Below are 27509 nucleotides of genomic sequence, written 5' to 3'. Positions count from 1 at the left end.
TACTGATGAGGGGCATCTCATGGGGCTGGACAGCAGGTTGCAGTGTAGCAATGAACCGGCCACACAGATTGTGGCTTTTTTCAGTATTTTAATTAAAGCTGGCGAAACTGCTTTGTGCTGAATTAGAGATTCTGAGGACTAGCCTGAACCAGACTACCTAAGCTGGCAATGAGTTGCAAGGGGTCTGCGAGGGCCTTATTATGGATTTGTTAGTGTTAAAATCCTGCCTTCTTGTTCACTCTAATCATTATATACAGGTTTGATAATAAATAGGTTAATCTGGTCTGAATGATGGAGTCTTAGCATAAACTGGGTTTGTACTCTTGTTCCATACAGTAAATTAGAATTCAGGTTTTGGTGACCTGCTCAAAATAGTAACATTTTAAAACTTTCAATGAATCAATAACATTGTTCTACAATTATAGCATTTAGTGGCAGTAAATCTGTAGTGTATATGGCTCCATTCAAAAACTGTACACAAAGTAACAATGAAGCTCATTTTTAAACCGTTTCATTAGAACATAGCTTTGTCCCTAGCAGAAACTCCATCCTCAATAACATGAATTCAGATAACTTTGTAAATAGTCCAAATAAGTCCAGAAGCTGGATACTGAACCACGATTTAACATTATTAGGAACAGTGATTTCATTCCTAGTACTTTGACAGGATAGCTTATTAGTACTTCCAGCAAAGGAGATTTTATTCCATTTGTTCAGGACAGGGTTCCACCAAGTTACTGGTAAAATAACAGCACTACACATGTTGAACCAGAGATTAACCAATTTATTACAAATGTAATGGATAGGGCAAGATGCTTAAACAGGAGAACAAAAATAAACAGGCAATATAAAAGAAAACTAAAATATCTGAAATTTACAGATTGGAGCTGGAATGAGATTGTTATTTTTTTCCATGGGCCAGATAAACACTGCAGTAAAATGACGACTACTTTGCAAACTATAACTATTTATATGCTGTAAAACAAGACATGAAATTGCTATCTGTTGGACTGGGATCTTTCTTTGACCAATTAAAGAGTTATATAACACATTTTGCAACTCCCCCACCCCAGTATTAAATTATTCTCACTCCCGAGAGAAATTTATTTTGGTCCATCGACCGAAAGGAAGAAAATGGAAATATAATTTTGATTTAAATATTGAATGTTTTTCAGTATTGCACTCAGTTGTTGCTACAGATAGAAGTGCCACAGAGTACTGAATATTGTTCTATTTACACTATTCTTGAAGGAATACTTTCTGGTGGTCCTGACAACCCAGCTCACAAAAATAAACATTATGTCTGCATCAGTGGAAATTTCATGCCCGCATTATGGTGGAACTGCATTACAAAATCACTTCATATATAATGATATAATCCCCATTAGTGAAACCTGCTGTCAAGAGGCGACAAAATATTTTGATTTCCAATCTGTACTCATGACATCTTCAACCACTGAAATGGGCATTTTAAATACAGCGTTTAAAGAAGAAATTTAAGAACACAATGTGTTTGTCCAATTGCTCCCCCAGAAACTTGGAATCAGAAAGTCTCAACTATTTTGTTGGCAGGAAACTGGAACGTTTTTAAACCACTTGAATGACAGGGGATTTGCATTTGTTTCTGTTTGAGTTCAGAACATGGCGTCATATTCCATTCACAAAGACATTTAAAAAACCGAGATGAGAGCAAAAACTCCATATAATAAAGCACAAGGATATGCCACCAGTAATTGCTGTCCCTCCATTGCCAAGGCAGAGATGAAGATTTTAGAAGCCGACAAACTGCACCAGCCAATAATCATAGCAGCAATAACTATGCCCAGCACTCCTCTGGAGGAAAAAGAAAACATTAACATTAGGTATTCGATAGAATATTTTTAAATAAATGCCTTAAATACACCAAATGTTAATTTGCACCTAATGTTAATTTTCTTGTTCTAATATTTAGAAGAACAAAATTTAAAGTGGAAGATTTCCTATAGTAAAATGGAACAGCATGGAAGAATTCAAATCTGTGTTCAGTTAATAAGGCAGGTCACGTAGTCTGGGCCATTCCCAGCAGATGGCACTGCAAGCATGGCGGAGAGAGGCACACATTCCCTTTGAGCTCTGTAATAAGAATTTGATCGAAAACCAGAACAGTTATTTATAAAAGTTGGTATTGTACAACTCCTCAGCAGTATGGAGAGTTCAGACAAAATATTTTGCTTTTCTACAGTATTGAAATAATGACCATAAAATCTTAATGAGAGAAGTGTGATGTACATTTACCACCTGCCTTGTGCACCTATTGTTGCTGTGAAACAGATGTACAAGCAGAGGACTGATCATCATCACATTAGCATCTACGGTTTATGATCAACTAATTAAGACACTATCTTCTGTAGCACCTACAAGAAACAATGTTTCATGGCCTGGAGATATTTAATTAAATCATACCTTGCATGTACAGTATATAGCTTTGTTTTAAATTGCTCACATTTATACCAACATGTCTTCTACTTGTGCAAATCAAGTTCCCTTAAGCAGCAAATTTGTTTTACAGCAGAACCAGTTTGAGCAGCAGTTAAAATGTGTTGATAATTTTTCAGATAAGTTTGAAAAGCATTGAATATGCCCATGATGTTGTAACATATAAACTTGAATAGCAGAGGTGTAGCCTTTTACAACATTAAGTTTTCATTTGTCCCAGTCATTTCCAAATATGTAAAACTGTCTTTCCTGAAGATAAGTCATAACCTATTCCTCTGTCTCTCTCATCTTTATTCAAAGACATTAAAAGACCGAATGCCTGATGGAAGTTTGAAACCAGATACATCCTCATGGGCAAAATTAGTCATTAAATACTTGAGCCAGGCAAGTCCATGGTACACCACGGCACTGCTTATGAATGACCAGCCAGCTTGGCTCACAAGGGTTAAACCTATCACAGAGGCTAGAATTCTTCTCACTCGGTCCAGATAACCCTGCAAGTCAAAGTTCTAATGGGTAGGGTGGTCCTAGTTGGATAAGTACCAGATCTGGTAAGCTTGTATGGATTTAGCTGGTTAAATTCCAGCAGTACCTGTGCACACTTGGTGGTCCTGAGCTTTGGCTCTGCATTCTGTATGTGTCCCTACAGGGATAATGCATGCAGTTCATAAAGGGCAAACAGAAATCCTACAGGTGCATGTAGATTTATCTTTACCTTGAATGACTCTAGATGTAGTGATGGGTTTCTACACATCAGACACACAAGTGAAACTCATGCAGATTTTATTCCCCTTTTCCTCCTTCCACACCCACAATGTTTGTTTGTCTTTCTCCACACCTGGTCTTTCATGGGGAGGACAGAGGGAGAGAGAAGGCAGGAGTTCCTCAAGTTTCTATCCATTTTGAGCACAATACATTTTGGAACTCCCCTTTCCATAAACACATTGTAGAAATTATTTTCAAAAGTAAAATACCAGTGTGATGAAATCCAGGCGGTTAAGAGCTGATGCAACAACTTTAATAATTTAATGTTTTAGAAAAGTTAATTTTATACCAATAATTTGCACAAACAAACAACAATGCGAAGTAGCCTAACATGTGTGACACTGGTTTTCAAAAAAAAAAGCATTAGACTTTAACTTTTCATCTGTTGATCTAACCTTGGTTTCAAGCCCCTTTTACTCTGCTATACGGTCGTGTTAGTAACACTGCCTCCGTGTGTCAACAACTTGGAATTTGTCTGCTGTCAGGAGCCTGCTCTTGACGTTTACACAGCTAAATCTAATCCCGTAACCCTGACCCATTTTGTTGGGAAGATTTAGTCAAAGCCAGTATAGTCAGCATTTATTCTTTAGTGCACAGGAACATATAGCACTGCTTTTGGAGGCACAGCAGGAAGCCACATCCCCAGGAAATAGTCACATCTCCAACTCCTGCGGAATAGCAACATTTAGAGTGTGAATTTGCCTTTAACTTCCGCACTTGTTTGTGTACAATAAGCAGAAAAACATCTTGAGAATTTGGATCTGTTCCAGAACTTTCATTTTGCATTCTGTTATTCCACATCCTTCATTTCAGCTTACAAGTCCCTACAGGCCCTCCAAGCAGCAGCAGCAGTCTGACCATGAACTTCTGCTACAGCTGTCAATACCAATCTAAATTTGTCCTGTAGGAGACATTTTCATGAAGTGCAACTGCAAAAGTTTTTCCGCTTTCATTCCCCACCCGTTTCAGGATATGAACATGTAACCATACAGTTCCTGAAACTGGTTACCTGAAGAAAGTGACAACAATGTAAATGCAAATATAAAAGCATTTGCTAATTCAGTCAGTTCTCCCACAATGTACACAAGAGGTCAGACACACCTCACACATTAAAATGATTGCAACATTAAATCTGCATTTAGTTCACGAGTAAGTGCACTAACGTACTCCACTACTGAATGGGTTTTAGTATTAAGACAATATACATTCTTAAATGTAAACAGATGCACATGCATACTCTATTCTGGCAGAGAACTGTCTACACATATGGGAAAGTATATGTATACACAAACTATCTATCCGAACATCTACACGGGCATGATAAAACTACAGTAGGATTTGTAGAAGAATGCTTCTCACAAAATCCTAAAAGCTGGTACCACAACCCATTTCATCGTTTATACATTTACGAATGAAGCATCATCGCTGGGAAGTTTCATTGAAAAATCTACACTTCAAATCAGGTGGATACTTACTGCAAGGAGAAAATCACAGCAAAACTTGACAGGATAATCATTGGAAGCAGACAGTATCCAAGGACGCTGGCCACACAGCCAAAGGAGACGCCGGTCATACTCATCAGGTTCAATAGACAGTACATACCGAGACAACCAATAGCACTGATACCATACACATAGCCAAACTGGATTTTACCAACCTAGAAAGAATTAAAAAGGCAAAGTGTACTCCGATATAGAAATATATTACATAATCACAAGGCACCATATAGAAACCAGCCATTTTGTTTGAGGCAGTATAAACACCACATTTGTAAGAAGAACGGCGGTAAAATATTGTAATCATTTTATACAAAAAAGGTTAAAAATTATAACAAATTAGTATTAGAAGTTCACACTTGATTCAATGCTTTTCTTGGATGCAGTGTTTATGCTGGAATGTCTCCTTTATGGTGTGAAAATTCCCAGTACTTTGAATATTAGGTATAAAGAGCAGAAAATCCAGATTATTTTATCAAAATGTTATAAAGGGCGTGCACTTCCTGTCCACTAACTTTACTTCCTCTTGTCACAATTTTTGGGTCACATTTTCTATTATAAATTGCAATGTCAACATTTCCTACACAATGTAGTTACTGGGCTCTGGCCAATATGTGGCTCTGTGGAGTGTTTTCTTCTCTATCTCGAGTCTCTGCCCGAAGTTTGCTACCAGTGTATGTGTATCTACATTATATAAAAAAAATATTCATCAACTGACCCTGGGCAACACCAGAGTCAATTTAGTAGCAAAAATAAATAAATTGGTGTAAATTTGACTTTGCAGTTCAGGTGCTTTTGGGCAGCTTACAAGCTTTCTCTGCATCTAACCCATGCTGTATCTGATCTTGAACTCAATGGGTGCAAAAAAGTAGATGTTCCTTTTCTTGGGACTGTAGTCAGTCACCTTGTTATGTACAAAAGCTCATCAATACCCCCTTCACTTTACCCCTCTCCTTACCACTTCACTTCAAAAAAAAGATTCATGGTGTGAGAAAGTACTTCAGTAATAGGTAGATCTCTGGTACTTTGCAGAAAGTGGATAGTCTTCATCTGTGAAGTGAGTGCTGGCAAAGGGGAAGGGGGTGAATTCAACCACAGAGAGTTAGGAGTATAACCATGCTTTTCCCCTCAACTGATGTTCATAGACACACTCTTTCAGCAAGGATGGCAATCAAAAGCACTAATCTTGGTTGGTTTCTGCGAGTTTATAAGGGCATAAAACTCTTTGTGTATGGATCCGGGGGGCAAAGTGGCTTTGGGTCCCAAGGCAATTTCAGTCAGGATAACACAACTTAAAAAATGGCAAAGGAGGTTCAAAATAAGAATATATATTTACAAATGGCCAATCTCCTTTTCCACTGTTGTATAGTGGCTGAAAAGTGGGTTCACTGAAGCCTGAAATGCAAGTCAGATTACAGTAGACTCCTGAATTACTAACTCCAAGTACATACTGAATCAGAAGCTCAGTTCTTCAGTCAAAATACAGATTGGTTAAAATATGGAATTTGAGTGATTCTGTGGTCCATTTTTAACAGTGCAACTCCGAAACAGGTAATAGGAATGTGGCAAGGTGGGCATGATTTCCTAGGTATAAATCAACAACTGGCATTTATATAGTGCCTTTAACATAGTAAAACATCCCAAGGCACTTCACAGGAATGTTAACAAAATTTGAAACTCAGCCACATGAAATATTAGGATAGGTGACCAAAAGCCTGGTCAAAGATGTAGGTTTTAAGGAACGCCTTAAAGGAGGAGGTGTAGCGAAGCGGAGAGGTTTAGGGAGGGTCTAGGCAGCTGAAGACACGGCCGCCAATGGTGGAGCAATGAAAATTGGGGATTGCAGATATCTCAGAGGGTCGTGGGGCTGGAGGAGGTTACAGAGGTAGGGAGGGGTGAGGCCGTGGAGGGATTTGAAAACAAAGATGAGAATTTTAAAATCAAGGCGTTGCCGGACCAGGAGCCAATGTATAGAGCCATAGTGTTATCCTCTTAGGCAGTCCCTCGGAACAGAGGATGACTTGCTTCCACATTAAAAATATGAGTTCTCAGGTGACTGATGAGTCCAATGCGGGACCTACAGTCTCTGTCACAGGTGGGGCAGACGGTGGTTGAAGGGGTGGGTGGGTGGGGTGCTTGGGTTGACATGCACTCCCTGCGCTTAGCTTCCGCCTGTTCACGGCGAAGAGACTCGAGGCGTTCGGCACCTTCCTGGATGCTTCTCCTCCACTTTGTGCGGTCTTGGGCCAGGGATTCCCAGGTGTCAGTGGGGATGTTACACTTTTTCCAAGGAGGCTTTGAGGGTGTCCTTGAAGCTTTTCCTCTGCCCACCTGGGGCTCTCTTGCCGTGCTGGAGCTCAGAGTGGAGCACTTGTTTTGGGAGTCTCGTATCGGGCATGCGGACAATGTGACCCATCCATCGGAGCTGATCGAGCGTGGTCAAAGCGTCGATGCTGGCCTGAGCAAGAACACCGACGTTGGTGCGCCTATCCTGCCATAGAGTTATACAGCACAGAAAGGGACCCTTCGGCCCATCGTGTCTGCGCCGGCCATCAAGCCCAGTCTATTCTAATCCCATTTTCCAGCACTTGGTCTGTAGCCTTGTATGCTATGATGTTTCAAGTGCTCATCTAAATGCTTCCTAAATGTTGAGGGTTCCTGCCTCTACCACCCTTTCAGGCAGTGAGTTCCAGATTCCAACCATCCTCTGGGTGAAAAAGTTTTTCCTCAAATCCCCTCTAAACCTCCTGCCCCTTACCTTGAAACTATGCCCCCTGGTTATTGACCCCTCTACTAAGGGGAAAAGTTCCTTTCTATCTACCCTATCTATGCCCCTCATAATTTTGTACACCTCAATTAGGTTCCCCCCTCAGCCTTCTCTGCTCTAAGGAAAACAACCCCAGCCTGTCCAGTCTCTCTTCATAGCTGAAGCAGCCCAGGTAATATCCTGGTGAATCTCCTCTGCAATGCAATCACATCCTTTCTATAGTGTGGCGACCAGAACTGCACACAGTATTCCAGCTGTGGCCTAACTAGCATTTTGTACAGCTCCATCATAACCTCCCTGCTCTTACATTCTATGCCTCGGTTAATGAAGGCAAGTATCCCATATGCCTTTTTAACCACCTTATCTACCTGTCCTGCTGCCGTCAGGGATCTATGTACATGCATACCAATGTTCCCCTGTCCTTCCTAGGGTCCTACCATTCACTCTGTACTCCCTTGCCTTGTTAGTCCTCCCAAAATGCATCACCTCACACTTTTCAGGGTTAAGTTCCATTTGCCACTGTTCTGCCCATCTGACCAACCCGTCTATATCGTCCTGTAGCCTAAGGCTTCCCTCCTCACTAGTTACCACTCCACCAATTTTCCTGTCATCTGCGAACTTACTGATCATACCTCCTACATTCGCATCTAAATCATTAATGTACACCACAAACAGCAAAGGACCCAGCACCGATCCCTGCGGTACACCACTGGACACAGGCTTCCAGTCACAAAAACAACCTTCGATCATCACCCTCTGCCTCCTGCCACTAAGCCAATTTTGGATCCAATGTGCCAAATTGCCCTGGATCCCATGGGCTCTTACCTTCTTGACCAGTCTCCCATGTGGGACTTTGTCAAAAGCCTTACTGAAGTCCATGTAAACTACATCAACTGCACTACCCTCATCCACACACCTAGTCACCCCCTCGAAAAATTCAATCAAATTGGTTAGACGTGATCTTCCCTTGACAAAGCCATGCTGGCTATCCCTAATTAATCCTTGCCTCTCCAAGTGGAGACTAATTCTGTCCCTCAGAATTTTTTCCAATAATTTCCCTACCACTGATGTTAGGCTCACTGGTCTGTAATTCCCTGGTTTATCCCTGCTACCCTTCTTGAATAATGGTACTATGTTAGCTGTCCTCCAGTCCTCTGGCACCTCCCCTGTGGCCAGAGAGGTTCTGTGGCCAGAAAATGTGTGTCAGAGCCCCTGCAATCTCCTCCCTTGCCTCACACAGTAGCCTGGGATACATCTTGTCTGGGCCTGGGGATTTATCCACTTTTAAGCCCGCTAAAACCGCTTGTACCTCCTCCCTCTCAATACTAATTTGTTCAAGTATATCAGAATCCCCCTGCCTGATTTCTATGTCTACATCGCCCTTCTCCATAGTGAACACAGATGCAAAATATTCATTTAAAACCTCACCCACATCTTTCAGCTCTACACACAGATTGCCACTTTGGTCCCTACTCTTTCCCTGGTTATCCTCTTGCCCTTAATATACTTATATATAAAACACCTTGGGATTTTCCCTTATTTTGCCCGCCAGTGTTTTTTCATGCCCCTTCTTCGCTCTTCTGATTTCTTTTTTAAGTACCCCCCTGCACTTTCCAAGTAGGTCCAAGAGCACAGGGTTGATGGGTGAACAGGACTTGGTGCGAGTTAAGATACAAGCAGCAGAGTTTTGGATGAGCTCAAGTTTACGGAGGGTGCAAGGTGAGAGCCCGGCCAGGAGAGCATTGGAGTAGTTGATTCTAGAGGTAACAAAGGCAGGGATGAGGATTTCAGCAGCAGATGAGCCGAGGCAGGGGCGGAGATGGGCGCTTAGAGGTGGAAGTATGCAATCTTAGTGATGGAATGGATATGGGATCGGAAGCTCATCTCAGTGTCACATAAGACGCCAAGGCTGCGAACAGTCTGGTTCAGCCTAAGGCAGTGGCCAGGGAAAGGAGTTTGTGGCAGGGGCCAAAGACAATGCCTTTGGTGTTCCCAATATTTAATTGAAGGAAATATCTGTTTATCCAATACTGGATGTCAAGACATCTGTATTATAGAACTCAGGCCCAAAACAAGGCAATGCATTATTAGCACATCAGCAAAATACTAAACACTACATACTAGTAATAACGTGGCTCCAAATGCTAAACAGAACACCATGGGTCCAGCCAGGTCAGTCTCATTCATAATGGTTCCATCTGCTGCTTTTAGTGGATGGAGGACAGTCAGTGTCTTCTGCCAGATGTGGTCAAAGTTAATTCCCAGTTCTACAGAATGATAAAAGTTAAAAACAAAATTGAAGTCAAGTAAGACATAAAAAAACATGAAAATAGAACAGCTGAATGATAAATGCACTGCCCAGTAAAGTTATGTAATATAACAGGACTGCTACTTGGAAAAAACCCTCACACATTTTGAAACATGAATGAAAGAAGTTTTAAACAGAAATAATAACATACTAATCGATACTCTCATATGGACATTACATTTATAAAGTATCTAGTCAACGCAAAGTTTACTTTCCTTCAAATTACAAGAAAAATTTACATTTTAAGGTCTAGGAATTTTTCCAGTGAAGGGTATAGTTTTGAAAGGGTATAGTTTTACTGTGCATATTCAGCGCAGGTGCTTTTCAAGAAGAGTAAACAGGCCTATTCTCTGCTGGCTAAGGTAATGCTTGGTATAGCACTAACCCACGAAGGCTGGAAGGTCACAAGTTTGATTCCTGGTCTGTGTTGCAGCACCTCATATCACCTGGGGCCGCAGTTAGGGTTCTACAACTGATCTCAGCGAATTGCAGTCTGAACCATGCCATTAAATACATATGCTACATGCAGTCCAAGCACCTCACTATAGCATCAAGTTGTATTTATATAGCGCCTTTAACGTAGTAAAACGCCCCAAGGCACGTCACACGAGCGTTATCAAACAAAATTTGACACCGAGCCAACATGAGATATTAGAGCAGAAAGAGGTAGGTTTTAAGGAGCATCTTAAAAGGAGGAAAGAGGTAGAGAGGAGGAGAGGTTTAGGGAGGGAATTCCAGAGCTTAGGGCCTAGACAGCTGAAGGCACAGCCACCAATGGTGGAGTGATTAAAATCGGGGATGTTCAAGAGGCCAAAATTGGTGGAGCGCAGATATCTCAGAGGGTCGTAGGGCTGGAGGAGATTACAGAGATAGGATGAGGCGAGGCTGTAGAGGGATTTGAAAACAAGGATGAAAATTTTAAAAATCGAGGCGTTGCTTAACCGGGAGCTAACGTAGGTCAGCGAGCACAGGGGTGATGGGCGAACGGGACTTGGTGCGCGTTAGGACACGGGCAGCAGAGTTTCGGATGACCTCAAGTTTACGGAGGGTAGAAAATGGGAGGCCAGCCAGGAGTGCGTTGGAATAGTCAAGTCTAGAAGTAACAAAAGCATGGATGAGGGTTTCAGCAGCAGATGAGCGGAGGCAGGGACAGAGTTGGGCAATGTTACAGAGGTGGAAATAGACGGTCTTAGTGATGGAGCGAATTTGTGATGAGAAGCTCATCTCAGGGTCAAATATGACACCAAAGTTGTGAACAGTCAGTTTCAGCCTCAAACAGTTGCCAGGGAGAGAGATGGAGACGGTGGCTAGGGACCGGAGTTGTCGGTGGCTAGGGAATAGAGTTTGTGGCGAGGACCGAAGACAATGGCTTCGGTCTTCCCAATATTTAGTTGGAGGAAATTTCTGCTCATTCAGTGCTGGATGTCGGACAAGCAGTCTGACAATTTAAATACAGTGGAGGGGTCGAGAGAGGTGGTGGTGGTGAGGTAGAGCTGGGTATTGTCAGCGTACATGTGGAAACTGAATCTGTATTTTCGGATGTCGCTGCAGAGGGGCAACATGTAGATGAGAAATAGGAGGGGGGGCCAAGGACAGATCCTTGGGGGACACAAAGGAGGTGACAGTGCAAGAAGAGAAGGCATTGCAGGTGATTCTCTGGCTACGACTGGATAGACAAGAATGGAACCTGGCAAGTGCAGTCCCACCCTGCTGGACGATGGTGGAGAGGCGTTGGAGGTAGATGGTGTGGTCACAAAGATTAGTGGGTGTATTTCTTGTGCTGTATTTCACAGTTCTTAGCCACTAATTCACAGCAAAGGTCTGGTAACTGGTCACCGCCTCAGCTGTGGAATTGTATGTCTATCAAGATCAAGGATGGGGAGGTAAAGAAATGTGCATAATTTTCAGAAAGCATTTAGATTTTGTTTATCTTTTTAATCAAAAGAAACTCTTCAGACTCAATGTTGTGTGCCTGTCTGTGCAGGACTTTATACATGCTGCAATTTCCTAATGCTCATTACTCCCAGGACTTAGTTAAGATTGAAATAAGTTGGCATAATTTAACTCAAACACTCAAAAGTACCACACTTTAGTTGTGGTAGGCAGCTCAGGTGCCCAACTTCAGAACGTTGCTAGGTGAACCATCAGGTGCTGCACACACATACATTTAAAAATATTTGGCAACCATCAATCCTGCATGCTACAGGAAACTTTGTGATATCCGGCACCGACGTGTTGCCGATCTATCAAAACTGCTGGACATACAAAGTTAATGTTGAAGCATACGGAGGTTTTCATCTCCGTATCTGACAACAAACACTGTTGCTTAGCAACAGCTTCTAAAGAGTCGGCTGCAGCTGCAAGCGTCTCTAGCTGAAGCTGTTGCTATAGCTACAGACCTTGCAGTGCCTGACTGGGGGAAAAAAAAAGAACGAGAACTAAAAAAAACGGCTCCTGATTTTTGCCGTTAGATCGAGTATTCCGGACATACAACCTCCGGATAAACCAAAGTTTCCTGTACATCTGAAGATCTACACAATTGGAATCTAGCCACGTTCCAGCTGGATTTGTGAAGATAAAATAAAAAAAGACAACACAAGTCACACAGTGCACTTTTACAGTTCTGAACCTTTTTGCATGTTCCTTAACGTAATTAAGAAAAAGGCAAAGCTGCATTTTTACCTTCCAATAATGGGGCTTCATCCTCAAAACTGTTACCATATACTGACTGTGGAGAGCTGGGAGTGAAGGTTGGTGTCGGCTGATAGATCTGTCCTGTGTACGGCTGTTGAGACCCTGTTGGATGAAAATACCCAGCCTGCTGAGTGTGACTGTCATACTGCCTGTACGCAAAAAAGATAAAAACAGAACATTAGAGGACTAGATTTTCTGGTTCTTCCCGTCACGTTACGTTACCAATTAGGATCTCATCAAGTCTCCATCTGCCAGTTTTTTTTTTTTTTTTTATAAACTAGATGTTCCATGGCATTCCATAAAGGTAGTCCAGGCTCTGAGCGTGGCTTTTAACTTATACACCCCCCACACCCCAGGTCCTGTTTCTAGGTTTTCCCCTCCAACCTTGCAGGTTTAAGAGGCTGAATGGTACAAGGAATGAGGGACTTCAATTATGTGGAGAGACTGGAGAATTGAGCAGAGAAGGTCAAGAGGAGATTTGATGGAGATGTTCAAAATCATGAACGGTTTTAATAGAGTAAATAAGGAAAATGATTTCCTGTAGCAGAAGGGTCAGTAACCAGAGGACACAGATTTAAGGTGATTGGCAAAAGAACCAGAGGCAACATGAAGAAACTATTTTTTTATGCAGCTAGTTGTTGTGATCTGGAATGCACTGCCTGAAAAGGGTGGTGGGAAGCAGATTCAACAGCAATTTTCAAAAGGGAATTGGATAAATACTTGAATTGAAGGATTTTTTTTTTTTTTTTTTTTTTAAAAACAGGGCTATGGGGAAAGAGCAGGGGAGTGGGGCTAATTAGATAGCTCTACCACAGAGCCTGCACAGGCACTTTGGGCTGAATGGCCTTCTTACATACTGTGTATCATTCTATGATTCTATTTTCAGCACTGTATTGCTCACTTTTCCCCACTATGGTTACTTTTTCCTTTAATTCTTTTTGAACCTTTGACTTAGCAAAAGAAAGAATTCAGAGATAAATTATATCCTCTCTCCAACATTTTACTTTTTAATCTTGCAGGTCCATTCTTTAAAAATGGTCTTCTCCTGCACCTTCGAGCTTGACACAAGAACCACCACCGATGACGCACAATAGGTCTCGAAACATTGCACCAGAAAGCCTGTTCAACAACAGTGCTCCAGTTGAGGGTGGAGAATACAAGGTCAAGTCTGGCCCAGGAGGGCATGGGGACAAATTAGAGAATCAACATTTGGATGGCAGGAGTTCTTAAAATAGCAAGGGAGAGGGGAATTAAAAGTGGGGGAAAATGAAGAATGGTTATGGCATCAACAGACTTTCACAAACGGAGAAAGAAAAAGAATCAGATCAAATTCTGCAGGTATTGCATCTCGTTTAATATCAAATTGAGACCCGAGCTATGGTATAAAATTAGAAAATACCAACCAATGAAGATTAATTATGTTTATTTTCACTGCTGAAAACTGAGGCCTGTGATGTAATTAGGAAACAGTCCCATCAAATGATGAATCCTAGAATCCTACAGCACAGAAGGAGGCCATTCCACCATCATGCCTGCGCCGGGAGGGAATATGAAGGAATTATTCAGCAAATTGAAAAATTTAAAGTTATTTAAGCTACATGGCCGCCCATCGAATATCATTGTACTGTAGATGGTACAAAACATTCAAATTGTCCCTCTTCAATGATATACCATATGGCAGGAACAGAAATAGCACTGCCACAGAGTCTAGCTCCCAACAGTGAGCTGCTTTGATAAGAATTTCCCAGCGGCAACCCAGTCACAGCTACCTGTACTGCACAGGAACACTTACAAATGCAGGTTATCAGCAGGTAAATGGACAAAAAATACTAAAGCCTTCTGGTGAGCCTGTCACACAGCTGAATGCTGATCCCAAGCACTGACCTGTTCTGGTAAGGATCACCGGCAGCATTGGAGTCATAAGATGATTGCTCTTGGTCATCAATGCTATAACTTGACTGGAAGAAATCTGTGTTGAAGTTATTAAACTCAGCCATTGCAAATAATTCACTACAAGAAAAAAAGAAAAACCTGTCATTTGAAGTATTTTTATAACTCTACATAACGAAGTATTTGAGGAACTTCTTGATCGAGGATGTCAAACTATATGAATTTTTAACATATACAACATCTCCCTTTCAACTCACCCAAAAACCTATTACAGGAAACTCTTTTTTATCTGGGACCGGCGTGGTGCCGGTTGATCAAAAAGTCCGGATTACAGAGAGGTATACTTACTAAGGTACGAGAGCCCCGTACACGGCCACAGATCCAGGCGTCCCTGTTGCATGGCAACAGGTGCAGGAACCCTGGTTACACGGCCACAGATCCATGAACCCCGGTTACCCAGCCACTAATATGAAGTAAACCTACTCCTGAATTTTGCCGGTTAAGAGAGATTTCCGGTTATTTAGGTGCCGGTAAAAAGAGAGAGTTTCCTGTACTTTACTGTATAAGTTTTGTTTTACTGTTAACAGAAAAATGGCAGATCAGAAGAGACTACCGGCAGCGCAGGAGAGTCAGACTCCTGTTATTGAGGTGTTCGGACATCAGACAGCACCAAGAAGCCGAGTAGTGGTAGTTTGGAGAACTACCCCCACCGACTAACTCGGCCACCGCGGGAGACTCGGACTCTGACTTGGCAACATTTCCGATTATTGAGGTGTTGTTTTCAGAGTGAGAATTTTGCCGGTTAATAGAGAATTCCGGATATTTAGGTGCTGTTTAAACGAGAGTTTCCTGTAGTTGTGAACTTTAAGCACAATCAGAATGTTGGACATACAACTGTATCAACTGAAACCAAAAGATCATGACTATTGGGAGTGCAGCAATGTGCATAAAAAAACATCCACACTGGTATCCATTTAAGTATTAAATAGTGGTAATTTAGCATGTCATTGCCTCCTTAAATAAATCCCCAATGCATAGAAATTAAGGATCTGTGACATAATAACAGTACTCATATGGCATCTCTAAAATGCAATCAGACATGCAAGAAATTTGCCAATGTCTAAAACTAGGCCAGCACGAGAATAAGTCACAAATGGAGTTAAAAGCAAATGAATAACTTGGTCACAAGTCAGCAGCTAAGGAACATATGAAATTAGATAGGGACCACACAGTATTTGGCTCATCCACTAACAAACAAAACAAAGTCTGATTAAAGTGTTAAATCTGGTGAAACTCTGCTAAAATACAAGAGCATGATGCTCAGGGTGTTTCAGCCCAACCCACTGTGCCTTGGAGTGATAGAACGATGGGCACAATCCTCCATACGCAGAGCTCCTAACCAATGTTGTTCAATAAAAACCACTGACTAGCCACATGCGTGGTTATAGTGACACCGTTTTAGCCACATACACTAATTTTAGTAGAAATGACCTTACACACAATTCAGGTAAATGTACTTTGCGTGTATATTTATTTAACAGACATCTACCATCATTCAGAGAATATTTTGCAGTCTTTCCCATTCACTGAAGTTTAGAATTCTGACATAAATTGATCAGACACAGCACATCTTAGTGCAGCTTGTAGGTCTTTGTCCAGCAGTTGCAAGCAGCACTTTGGCTTCATCAGAGCAATTACTGAAAATGTTGACTCGCACAATGAGAACCGTCCCTGCTCTCCATCCAGAATGCAATTGGATGCTGTTTTCCCTTTACCATGACATGCCCGGTGGAGCTGCTCGTTATTGCTTGGATTGGCTTTCTGCTGCTGGCCTGAAGCAGTTATTCTGATTGGTTGAGCTGACAAGGACAAGGACATCTCTTTGAAGTTCACAGCTAATTGCTGGTGTTTCCATGATGCTGAAGTGCGGTGTTTTCACCCGCGTTACACACCATTTTAGTAGATAACCAATACGCGGCAACCGAGGAAATAAAGCACACACAATGCTCACACTCTGCTTTTCATCTTACCAACAAATGGACAAAAAGGTTAAAGCACATATGCATACACCGTGCGAATGAGTAGAGATCACATGCCCAACGACAGTGTCGATTACCCATTTTATATTTACGAATCAAAAATGCAATTAGCCACATCTAGATTCCCAATTAGCCATGTGCGGCTAGTGGCTAATGTATTGGATAACACTGTCCTAATCTCATGTGATTGTGGGAAGCAGAAGCAAATACGAGGTACTCTCCCGCCCCCTGGGAAGTCATCCCAGTCTGATGTGCAAGAAGATTCGTAATGATGTAGTTAGAGGCCTGAAATTCAGCCGCTTGATTGGTACCCCAACTACCTTCCTTAAACATTCACTCCCTCCACCACCGGCGTACCATGACTGCAGTGTGTACCATCTAAAAGAAGCACTGCAGCAACTCACCAAGGCTTCTTTGACAACACCTCCCAAATCTAGGACCTCTACCACCTAGAAGGACAAGGGTAGCAGGCGCATGGTAACAGCACCACCTCCAAGTTCCCCTCCAAGTGACACACCATCCCGACTTGCAAATATATCACCATTCCTTGATCATCACTGGGTCAAAATCATGGAATGCCCTCCCTTACAGCACTATGGGAGTACCTTCACCACACAGACTGCAGTGGTTCGAAAAGGCAGCTCACCACTGCATTCTCAAGGGCAATTAGGGATGGGCAATAAATGCTGGCCTTGCCAGCGACACCCACATCCCATGAATGAATTAAAAAAAAACACCCTTTAGTCTGTGAATTTGCAATTTTGAAGATAACTAAATCAACTGAAGTACAGAATAGCTGGACCCAGTCCAACATAGTTAACTGTTTCTGAAGTATCAAGTTCGAGGAGAGTCTGAAAGTGAGACTAAGGTATCAAAGTTCATTTTACCTTGCACTGATTGGCAATGGTATATGGGAAGAAATTATAGTTTGTCAAGCTCAAGAGTATCCTCGTGTCAAATGAGAAGTGGAAGTGAGGGAAATACATCTTTGGGCTAATTATTGGTAAACTGCTTTACATTTACTGAGATAACAATTTAGCATTCGCAGTACTCAAACGAAAATTTGCACCCCTTCCCATCCAAGCTGTAGCAAAGCAAATGATTTAAATAGAAAAATGCCACAGGTCATAACTGCAAGCTTGTGGTAACCAGCAGTACTGTTTGAGAGCAGTGCTAAATGGTATATACTTCAACGCAAGGAGTCTAGGGAATAAAGCAGATGAGATGAGGGCACAGATAGACACGTGGGAGTATGATATAATAGCCATTACTGAGACATGGCTGAAAGGAGGGCAGGAATGGCAGCTCAACATACCTGGTTACAGGATTTTCAAACGAGATAGAGAGGGGGATAAAAAAGGAGGGGGTGGCAATATTGATTAAAGAATCAATTACAGCTGTGAGGAGGGAGGATATCTTAGAAGGATCATCAAATGAGGCCATATGGGTTGAACTGAAAAACGTAAAAGAGGCAATCACACTGCCAGGAGTGTACTATAGACCTCCGAACAGTCAGAGGGAGATAGAAGAGCAAATATGTAGGAAAATTTCTGTGACATGCAAAAATAGGGCAGTAATAGTAGGGGATTTCAACTTCCCCAATATTAACCGGGTTCAAATTAGTGTGAAAGGTATAGAGGGGACAGAATTCTTAAAAATACATTCAGGAGAACATTTTTAGCCAGTACATAGTAAGCCCAACAACAGAGGGGGCGGTTCTAGACCTAGCTTTAGGGAATTAAGCTGGGCAGGTAGAAAGAGTGTCAGCAGGAGAGCATATTGGTAGTGGTGATCTTAAATCAGTTAGATTTAGGGTAGTTATGGAAAAGGACAAGGACAGACCAGGAATAAAAGTTCTCAATTGGGGAAAAGCTAATTTAATAAGCTGAGAGATGATTTAGCCAAAGTGGACTGGAGACAGAAACATGAAGGTAAATCTGTGTCAGAGCAGTGGGAGGCATTCAAGGAGATAGTGAGGGTCCAGAGCAAGTATGTTCCCCCTTAAAGAAAAGGGGTGGGACTAAAATCTAGAGCTCCCTGGATGTCAAGGGGCATACAGGATAGGATAAAGAAAAAAAAGGGAAGCTTATGACAGATACCAAGGACTCAATATTGCAGAAAACCTGGAGGAGCATAGAAAGTGCATACGAAACAGGAACAGGAGTAGGCCATTCGGCCCTTCGAGCCTGCTCCGCCATTCAATGAGATCATGGCTGATCTTCTGCCTCAACTCCATTCACCATATCCCTTGATGCCCTTACTAGTCAGAAATCTATCGACTTCTGTTTTGAATATACCCAATGATTGAGCCTCCACAGCCCTCTGGGGTAGAGAATTCCAAAGATTCACCACCCTCTGTGTGAAGAAATTTCTTCTCATCTCAGTCCTGAATGGCCTACCCTTTATCTTGAGGCTGTGGCCCCTGGTTCTAGACTCCCAGCCAAGGGAAACATTCTCCCAGCATCAACCCCATCAGGCCCTGTAATAATTTTGTATGCTTCAATGAGATCCCCTCTCATTCTTCTGAATTCAAGAGAATACAGGCCTAGTTTACTCAATCTCTTCTCATACGACAGTCCCGCCATCCCAGGAATCAATCTCGTGAACCTTTGTTGCACTCCCACTATGGCAAGTATATCCTTCCTTAGGTAAGGAGACCAAAATTGTACACAGTACTCCAGGTGTGGTCTCACCAAGGCCCTATATAATTGGAGTAAGACTTCTTACTCCTGTACTCAAATCCTCTTGTAATGAAGGCCAGCATACCATTTGCCTTCCTAATGGCTTGCTGCACCTGCACATTCACTTTCAGTGACTCATGTACAAGGACACCCAGGTCCCTTTGAGCATCTGCATTCCCCAATCTTTCATCATTTAGGAAATACTCTGCCTTTCTGTTTTTTCTACCAAAGTGGATAACTTCACATTTATCCACATTATATTCCATCTGCCATGCTCTCGCCCACTCACTGAGCCTGTTGAGATCCGCTTGAAGCCTCTTCACATCCTGTTCACAACTGACACTCTTTGTATCATCAGCAAATTTGGAAATGTCACATTTAGTCCCCTCACCCAAATCATTGATATAGATTGTGAATAGCTGGGGCCCAAGCACTGATCCTTGCGGTACCCCACTAGTCACAGCCTGCCATCCTGAAAAAGATCCGTTTATCCCTACTCTTCGTTTTCTGTCTGTTAACCAATTCTCAAACCATGCTAGTATATTACCCCCAATTCCATGTGCCCTAATTTTGTTCACCAATGTGTGTGGGACCTTATCGAAGGCCTTCTGAAAATCCAGATACACCACATCTACCGGTTCCCCTTTGTCTACTCCACTGGTTACATCCTCAAAGAACTCCAATAGGTTTGTCAAACAGGATTTCTCTCTCAGAAATCCATGTTGACTGCCCAATCTTACTATTAGTTTCTAAGTGCCCAGTTATTGCATCCTTTATAATAGATTCCAGGGGTGAAATTAAAAAGGAAATTAGGAAAGCAACAAGATGGCATGAAAAAATATTGGCAAGTAAAATCAAGGAAAACCCAAAGATGTTTTATAAATACATTAAGAGCAAGAGGATAACTAAAGTAAGAATAGGGCCTATTAGGAACCATAAAGATAACCTGTGTGTGGAGGCGGAAGACATGGGTATGGTTCTTAATGAATACTTTGCGTCTGTTTTCACAAAAGAGAGGGACAATGCAGACATTGCAATCAGGGAGGAGTGTGAAATATTAGATGAAATAAGCATAGTGAAAGAGGAAGTATTAAGGGGTTTAGCATCTTTGAAAGTGGATAAATCCCCAGGCCTGGATGAAATGTATCCCAGATTGTTAAGAGGAGAGGGGAAATAGCAGAGGCTCTGACCATCATTTTCCAATCCTCTCTGGCTACAGGTGTGGTGCCAGAGGACTGCTAACATGATACCATTTAAAAAGGGAGAAAGGGATAGTCTGAGTAACTACAGGTCAGTCAGCCTAACCTCAGCAGTGGGAAAATTATTGGAAAAAATTTGAAGGGACAGGATAAATCTTCATTTAGAAAGACACGGATTAATCATTTAGAAAGACACAGATTAATCAGGGACAGTCAGCATGGATTTGTCAAGGGAAGGTCGTGTCTGGCTAACTTGATTGAATTTTTTGAGGAGGCAACAAGGAGGGTCGATGAGGGTAGTGCGTTTAATGTAGTCTATATGGATTTTAGCAAGGCTTTTGATAAGGTCCCGCATGGCAGACTGGCCACGAAAGTAAAATCCCATGAGATCCAAGGCGAAGTGGCAAGTTGGGTCCAAAATTGGCTCAGAGGCAGGAAACAAAGGATAATGGTTGACTGGTGTTTTGTGACTGGAAGGCTGTTTCCAGTGGGGTTCCGCAGGGCTTAGTACTGGGTCCTCTGCTTTTTGTGATATATATCAATGATTTGGACTTGAATGTAGGAAGTATGATTAAGAAGTTTGCAGATGATACAAAAATTGGCCGTGTGGTTGATAATGAAGAAGCTGCAGACTGCAGGAAGATATCAATGGACTGGTCAGGTGGGCAGAACAATGGCAAATGGAATCCAATCTGGAGAAGTGCGAGGTAATGCATTTGGGGAGGGCTAACGAGGCAAGGGAATACACTACAAATGGTAGGACAACGAGAAGTGCAGAAGATCAGAGGGACCTTGGAGTGCATGTCCACAGATCCCTGAAGGTAGGACAGGTAGATAAGATGGTTAAGACAGCATACAGGATACTTATATTTTATGCCTCAACTAATAAAGGTAAGAGCAGGGAGGTTATGCTTGAACTGTATAAAACACTAGTTAGGCCACAGCTAGAATACTGCGTGCAGTTCTGGTCACCACATTACAGGAAGGATGTGATTACACTAGAGGGGGTGCAGAGGAGATTTACGAGGATGTTGTCTGGGCTGGGGAATTTTAGCTAGGCTGGGGTTGTTTTCTTTGGAACAGAGGAGGTCTAGGGGAGACCTAATTGAGGTGTATAAAATTATATGGGGCCTAGATAGAGTGGATAGGAAGGACCTATTTCTCTTAGCAGAAGGGTCAATAACCAGAGGGCATAGATTTAAAGTAATTGGTCAGAGGTTTAGAGAGGAGTTGAGGAGAAATGTTTCCACCCAGAGGGTGGTGGGGGTCTGGAACTCACTGCCTGAAAGGGTGGTCGAGGCAGAGACCCTCATCACATTTAAGTAGTACTTGGATATGCACTTGAAGTGCCATAACCTACAAGGCTACGGACAAGTGCTGGAAAGTGAGATTTGGATGGATAGCTCTAGACAAGATGGGCCAAATTGCCTCCTTCTGTGCTGTAAATTTCTATGATTCACAGTAACATTTTAAACCATCATAGAAACATAGAAGATAGGAGCAGGAGTAGGCCATTTGGCCCTTCGAGCCTGCTCCGCCATTCAATGAGATCATGGCTGATCATCCAAATTCAGTACCCTGTCCCTGCTTTCTCCCCATATCCCTTGATCCCTTTAGCCTTAAGAAATATATGCAACTCTGTCTTGAATATATTTAATGAACTGGCCTCCACTGCCCTCTGTGGCAGAGAATTCCACAGGTTCACCACTCTCTGGGTGAAGAAATTCCTCCTCATTTCAGTCCTAAATGGCTTACCCCTTATCCTTAGACTATGACCCCTGGTTCTGGACTCCCCGGCCATCAGAAACATCCTTCCTGCATCTCGTCTGTCCAGGCCTGACAGAATTTTATAGGTTTCGATGAGATCCCCTCTCAATCTTCTAAACTCCAGTGAGTATAAGCCCAATCGACACAATCTCTCCTTATACGTCATTCCTGCCATCCCAGGTATCAGCCTGGTGAATCTTCGCTGCACTCCTTCCATGGCAAGAACGTCCTTCCTCAGGTAAGGCGACCAAAACTGCACACAGTACTCAAGCTGCGGTCTCACCAAGGCCCTGTACAACTGTAGCAAGACATCCTTGTTCCTGTACTCGAACCCTCTTGCTACGAAGGCCAACATACCATTTGCCTTCTTAACCGCCTGCTGCACCTGCATGCTTACCTTCAGCGACTGGTGCACAAGAACACCTAGGTCTCTTTGCACTTCCCCTTCTCCCAATCTATTGCCATTCAAATAATAATCTGCCTTCCCGTTTTTGCCACCAAAGTGGAAAACCTCACATTTATCCACATTATAGTGCATTTGCCATGTTTCTGCCCAATCGTACTGGAGTTTCACGACATCCTCCTCACAGCATACCCTCCCACCCAGCTTTGTGTCGTCTGCAAATTTGGAGATATTACATCCAATTCCCTCGTCCAGATCATTAATATATATTGTGAACAGCTGGGGTCCTAGGACCGATCCTTGCGGTACCCCACTAGTCACTGCCTGCCACTTGGAAAACGACCCGTTTTTTCCAGCTCTTTGCTTTCTGTCCGCCAACCAGTTCTCTATCCAAGTCAATACCTTGCCCCCAATCCCATGTGCCTTAACTTTGCATGCTAATCTCTTATGTGGGACCTTATCGAAAGCCTTCTGAAAGTCCAAATACACCACATCCACTGGTTCTCCCTTAGCTATTTCACCAGTTACATCCTCAAAAAATTCCAGTAGATTAGTCAAGCATGATTTACCTTTTGTAAATCCATGTTGACTTTGTCCGATCCTGTCACTGCTTTCCAAGTGCTCTGCTATTACATCTTTTATAATGGACTCTCGCATTTTCCCCACTACCGATGTCAGGCTTACCGGTCTATAATTCCCCACTTTTTCTCTACCACCTTTTTTGAATAGTGGGGTAACATTAGCTACCCTCCAATCCATAGGTACTGTTCCAGAGTCTATCGAGTTCTGAAAGATGACCAGCAATGCATCTACTATTTCTAGGGCCACTTCCTTAAGTACCCTGGGATGTAGATTATCAGGCCCTGGGGATTTATCAGCCTTCAGTTTCAATTTTCCTAACACCATTTCCCTACAAATACTGATTTCTTTCAGTTCCACCCTTTCATCAGACCCTATGTTCCCCAGCATCTCTGGGAGGTTATTTGTGTCCTCCTTTGTGAAGACAGAACCAAAATATGTATTTAGTTGGTCTGCCATTTCTTTGTTCCCCATTATAAATTCCCCTGATTCTGACTGCAAGGGACCTACGCTTGACTTCACCAATCGTTTTCTCTTCACATATCTATAGAAGCTTTTACAGTCAGTTTTTATGTTCCCTGCAAGCTTACTCTCATTCTATGAGAAAGTCCTACAAGAGAGGGGGCGGTACTGGACCTAATTCTGGGGAATGTAGCCGGGCAAGTGGTGGAAGTGTCAGTAGGAGAGCATTTTGGCGACAGTGACCACAATTCAGTGAGATTTAAGGTGGTCATGGAAAAAGACAAAGACGGCCCGGAAATAAGGGTTCTAAATTGGGGGAAGGCCGATTTTAATATAAGGCAGGATCTGGCCAAATTGGACTGGGAGCAGCTACTTATAGGAAAATCCGCATCAAAACAGTGGGAGACTTTCAGAAGGGAAATAGAGAGAGTACAACGCCAACATGTTCCTGTAAAGGTCAAGGGTGGGACCAACAAGCAAAGGGAACCTTGGATGACAAGGGATATACAAAAATGCATTAGAAATAAAAGGGGGGCTTTTGGCAGTTACAAAAGACTAAAGACGGAAGAAGCCCTAGAGGAGTATAAAAAATGCAGGGGCATACTTAAAAAAGAAATTAGGAGGGCGAGGAGGGGCCATGAAATAACACTGGCGAGCAAAATAAAGGAAAATCCTAAGATGTTTTATAAGTATATTAAGGGCAAGAGGATAACCAGGGAAAGGGTAGGGCCCATTAGGGACCAAAGTGGCAATCTGTGTGTAGAGCCAGATGATGTAGGCGGGGTTTTAAATGAATTTTTTGCATCTGTGTTCACTATGGAGAAAGATGATGCAGACATAGAAATCGGGCAAGGGGGCTGTGACATACTTGAACATATTAGCATCGAGAGGGAGGAGGTGCTAGCGGTTTTAGCAGGCCAAAAAGTGGATAAATCCCCAGGCCCGGACGAGATGTATCCCAGGCTGCTGTGGGAGGCAAAGGAGGAGATTGCAGGGACTCTGACACAAATTTTCAGAACCTCTCTGGCCACAGGGGATGTACCAGAGGACTGGAGAACAGCTAACGTAGTACCATTATTCAAGAAGGGTAGCAGGGATAAACCAGGGAATTACAGGCCAGTGAGCCTAACATCTGTGGTAGGGAAATTATTGGAAAAAATTCTGAGGGACAAAATTAGTCTCCACTTGGAGAGGCAAGGATTAATCAGGGATAGTCAGCATGGCTTTGTCAAGGGTAAATCATGTCTGACAAATCTGATTGAATTTTTCGAGGGGGTGACTAGGGGGGTGGATGAGGGAAATGCTGTGGATGTGGTTTACATGGACTTCAGTAAAGCTTTTGACAAAGTCCCGCATAGGAGACTGGTCAAGAAGGTAAGAGCCCATGGGATCCAGGGTGCCTTGGCGCGTTGGATCTTAAACTGGCTGAGTGGCAGGAGGCAGAGGGTGATGGTCGAAGGTTGCTTTTGTGACTGGAAGCCTGTGTCCAGTGGGGTACCTCAGGGATCGGTGCTGGGTCCCTTGTTGTTTGTGATCTACATAAATGATTTGGATGAGAATGTAAAAGGTATGATCAGTAAGTTCGCAGATGACACGAAAATTGGTGGGGTGGTAAATTGTGAGGAGGAAAGCCTCAGGCTACAGGACGATATAAACGGGTTGGTCAGATGGGCGGAAAAGTGGCAAATGGAATTTAACCCTGAAAAGTGCGAGGTGATGCATTTTGGACGGACAAATAAGGCAAGGGAATAAACAATGAGTGGTAGGACCCTAGGAAGTAGAGGGTCAGAGGGACCTTGGTGTACATGTACATAGATCCCTGAAGGCAGCGGAACAGGTAGATAAGGTGGTTAAAAAGGCATATGGGATACTTATATTCTATGCCTCGGCTAATGAAGGCAAGAGCAGGGAGGTTATGATGGAGCTGTACAAAACGCTGGTGAGGCCACAGCTGGAGTACTGTGTGCAGTTCTGGTCGCCTCACTATAGGAAGGATGTGATTGCTTTGGAGAGGGTGCAGAGAAGATTCACCAGGATGTTACCTGGGATGGAGCGCCTCAGCTATGAAGAGAGGCTGGACAGGCTGGGGTTGTTTTCCTTGGAGCAAAGAAGGCTGAGGGGGGACCTGATTGAGGTGTACAAAATGATGAGGGGCATAGATAGGGTAGATAAAGAGGAACTTTTCCCCTTAGTAGGGGGGTCAATAACAAGGGGGCATAGATTCAGGGTAAGGGGCAGGAGATTTAGAGGGGATTTGAGGAGGAACTTTTTCACCCAGATGGTTGGAATGTGGAACTCAATGCCTGAAAGGGTGGTAGAGGCAGGAACCCTCACAACATTCAAGAAGCATTTGGATGAGCACTTGAAATGCCATTGCATACAAGGCTATGGACCAAATGCTGGAAAATGGGATTAGACTGGACAGGGATGGATGGGCGGCGCAGACACGATGGGCCGAAGGGCCTCTTTCTGTGCTGTAAAACTCTATGACTCTATTTTCCCTTTCTTAATTAATCCCTTTGTCCTCCTTTGTTGAATCCTAAACTGTTTCCAATCCTCAGGATTATTGCTTTTTCTGGCCAATTTATATGTCCTCGCCTTGGATCTTATGCTATCCCTAATTTCCCTTGTTAGCCACGGTTGAGTCACCTTTTTTGTTTTATTTTTATGCCAAACTGGGATGAACAAATTCTGTAGCTCATCCATTCGGTCTTTGAATGTTTGCCATTGCCTATCCACCGTCAACCCTTTGAGTGCCATTCCCCAATCAATCCTACCCAACTCGCTCCTCAGACCATCGTAGTTTCCTTTATTTAAATTGAGGACCCTAGTCTCTGAGTCAACTACTTCATTCTCCATCTTAATGAAGAATTCGATCATATTATGATTGCTCCGACCCAAGGGGCCTCGTACAACAAGATTGCTAATTAATCCTTTCTCGTTACATAATACCCAGTCTAAGATGGCTTGATCTCTGGTTGGTTCCTCGACATATTGGTCCAGGAAACCATCCCGTAAACACTCCAGGAATTCCTCCTCCACAGTATTGTTACTAATTTGGTTGGCCCAATCTATATGTAGATTAAAGTCACAGTCTTTTTGGTAGTCAGGATTCTGACAAACACACTTTCGTCCATATATGCACACAGCAACACCTTCAAATCAAAAGCAGTTAGCCTATATTTCCATTGGCAATCTTCAGAATCGAATATGAAAACACGCCACTACCTGTGCAGACTTTACAGAAGAAAAGCTCCTGTGAATATTGCAAGGATTTAAGCTGCCCGGATACACGTTAATTCAGAACACTGAGAGGGAGGAGGCCCGTGTGGAGCGCAAGACATCGACGTGGAACAGAATGGCCTACTGCGGTGCAACGTTAAAAACGATTACAGAGCTTGAAAGCGCCCAGTGCAATCAGCGATATGTTCCACGACAGGCGAAACTCTGGGTGCAGCAACAGTCCCAGCAACCAACCAACCATCCCCCAGAGGGTGATAGACTGAGGAATGGGACAGTGCTCCTACCTGGGGTATTTCCACACTCGGCGAGGCGGGCCGCTTGGACAGAGTTGACACTTTGTTACAGACTGGGACAAAGCACTTGGTGCTCACAGGAAGCCGCTCGGAGGCTGGCAGCGGCACCACTACGTCACTTCCGTCTTCACACGCCTGCGCACTAGGGCCTCTGCTCGCGACCCTCCCCCTCCAACTCCTAACTCCTCCCTCCTCCTCTGATCGGACCGACTAACGACAAGAAGCAGCGACTGCAGTATTAGTAAAAGTTACCGAACAGTGACAAACTCTTACAATTCTCGACTCAAAAAAAACCAGCGGCAACGAACTTAAAGCCCTGGTGAACCGCGGGGATCGAGCCACGCATGCGCAAGTACCGACCCACAGCCGCCGGTGTCCAGCGGTCCTTGTGCGCACGCGTTATGCGGCTCTTCGTGCGCACGCGCGTCAGGGGCGGAAGTGATGTGGG

General features: G+C 43.2%; 1 protein-coding gene across 4 annotated transcripts; it reads right to left on the bottom strand.

Annotated features, from left to right (window-relative positions):
* Positions 1-763: 763 nt before the first annotated feature.
* Positions 764-27509, bottom strand: yipf5 (Yip1 domain family, member 5). Of its 4 annotated transcripts, none has more exons than XM_085995630.1 (6): positions 27422-27501; positions 14390-14515; positions 12494-12654; positions 9625-9770; positions 4716-4897; positions 764-1833 (listed from the first exon to the last, which is right to left on the bottom strand). In XM_085995630.1, the coding sequence occupies exons 2-6, from the start codon at positions 14500-14502 to the stop codon at positions 1671-1673; spliced, it is 765 nt and encodes a 254-aa protein (XP_085851756.1). In that variant the 5' UTR covers positions 14503-14515; positions 27422-27501; the 3' UTR covers positions 764-1670. The 4 variants fall into 4 exon arrangements, with proteins under 4 accessions (XP_085851756.1, XP_085851760.1, XP_085851759.1 ...); XM_085995634.1 differs by having other exon boundaries at positions 27335-27422; XM_085995633.1 differs by lacking the exon at positions 27422-27501 and adding an exon at positions 27053-27240.

This window comes from Somniosus microcephalus, chromosome 8 (assembly GCF_052327205.1).
Source record: "Somniosus microcephalus isolate GS21.2 chromosome 8, FLI_Smic_1.0, whole genome shotgun sequence".
NCBI classification, from domain to species: Eukaryota; Metazoa; Chordata; class Chondrichthyes; order Squaliformes; family Somniosidae; genus Somniosus; species Somniosus microcephalus.
This window is presented reverse-complemented; position numbering and strand designations above follow the sequence as displayed.

Coding starts and splice junctions, on each gene's coding strand:
- yipf5 (XM_085995630.1), bottom strand. CDS start 14,502: ATGGCTGAGTTTAATAACTTCAACACAGATTTCTTCCAGTCAAGTTAT. Junction 9,771..12,493: donor TGAAGCCCCATTATTGGAAG/GTAAAAATGCAG, acceptor ATCATTCTGTAG/AACTGGGAATTAACTTTGAC. Junction 4,898..9,624: donor TTGGAGCCACGTTATTACTA/GTATGTAGTGTT, acceptor AATTCTTTCTAG/GTTGGTAAAATCCAGTTTGG.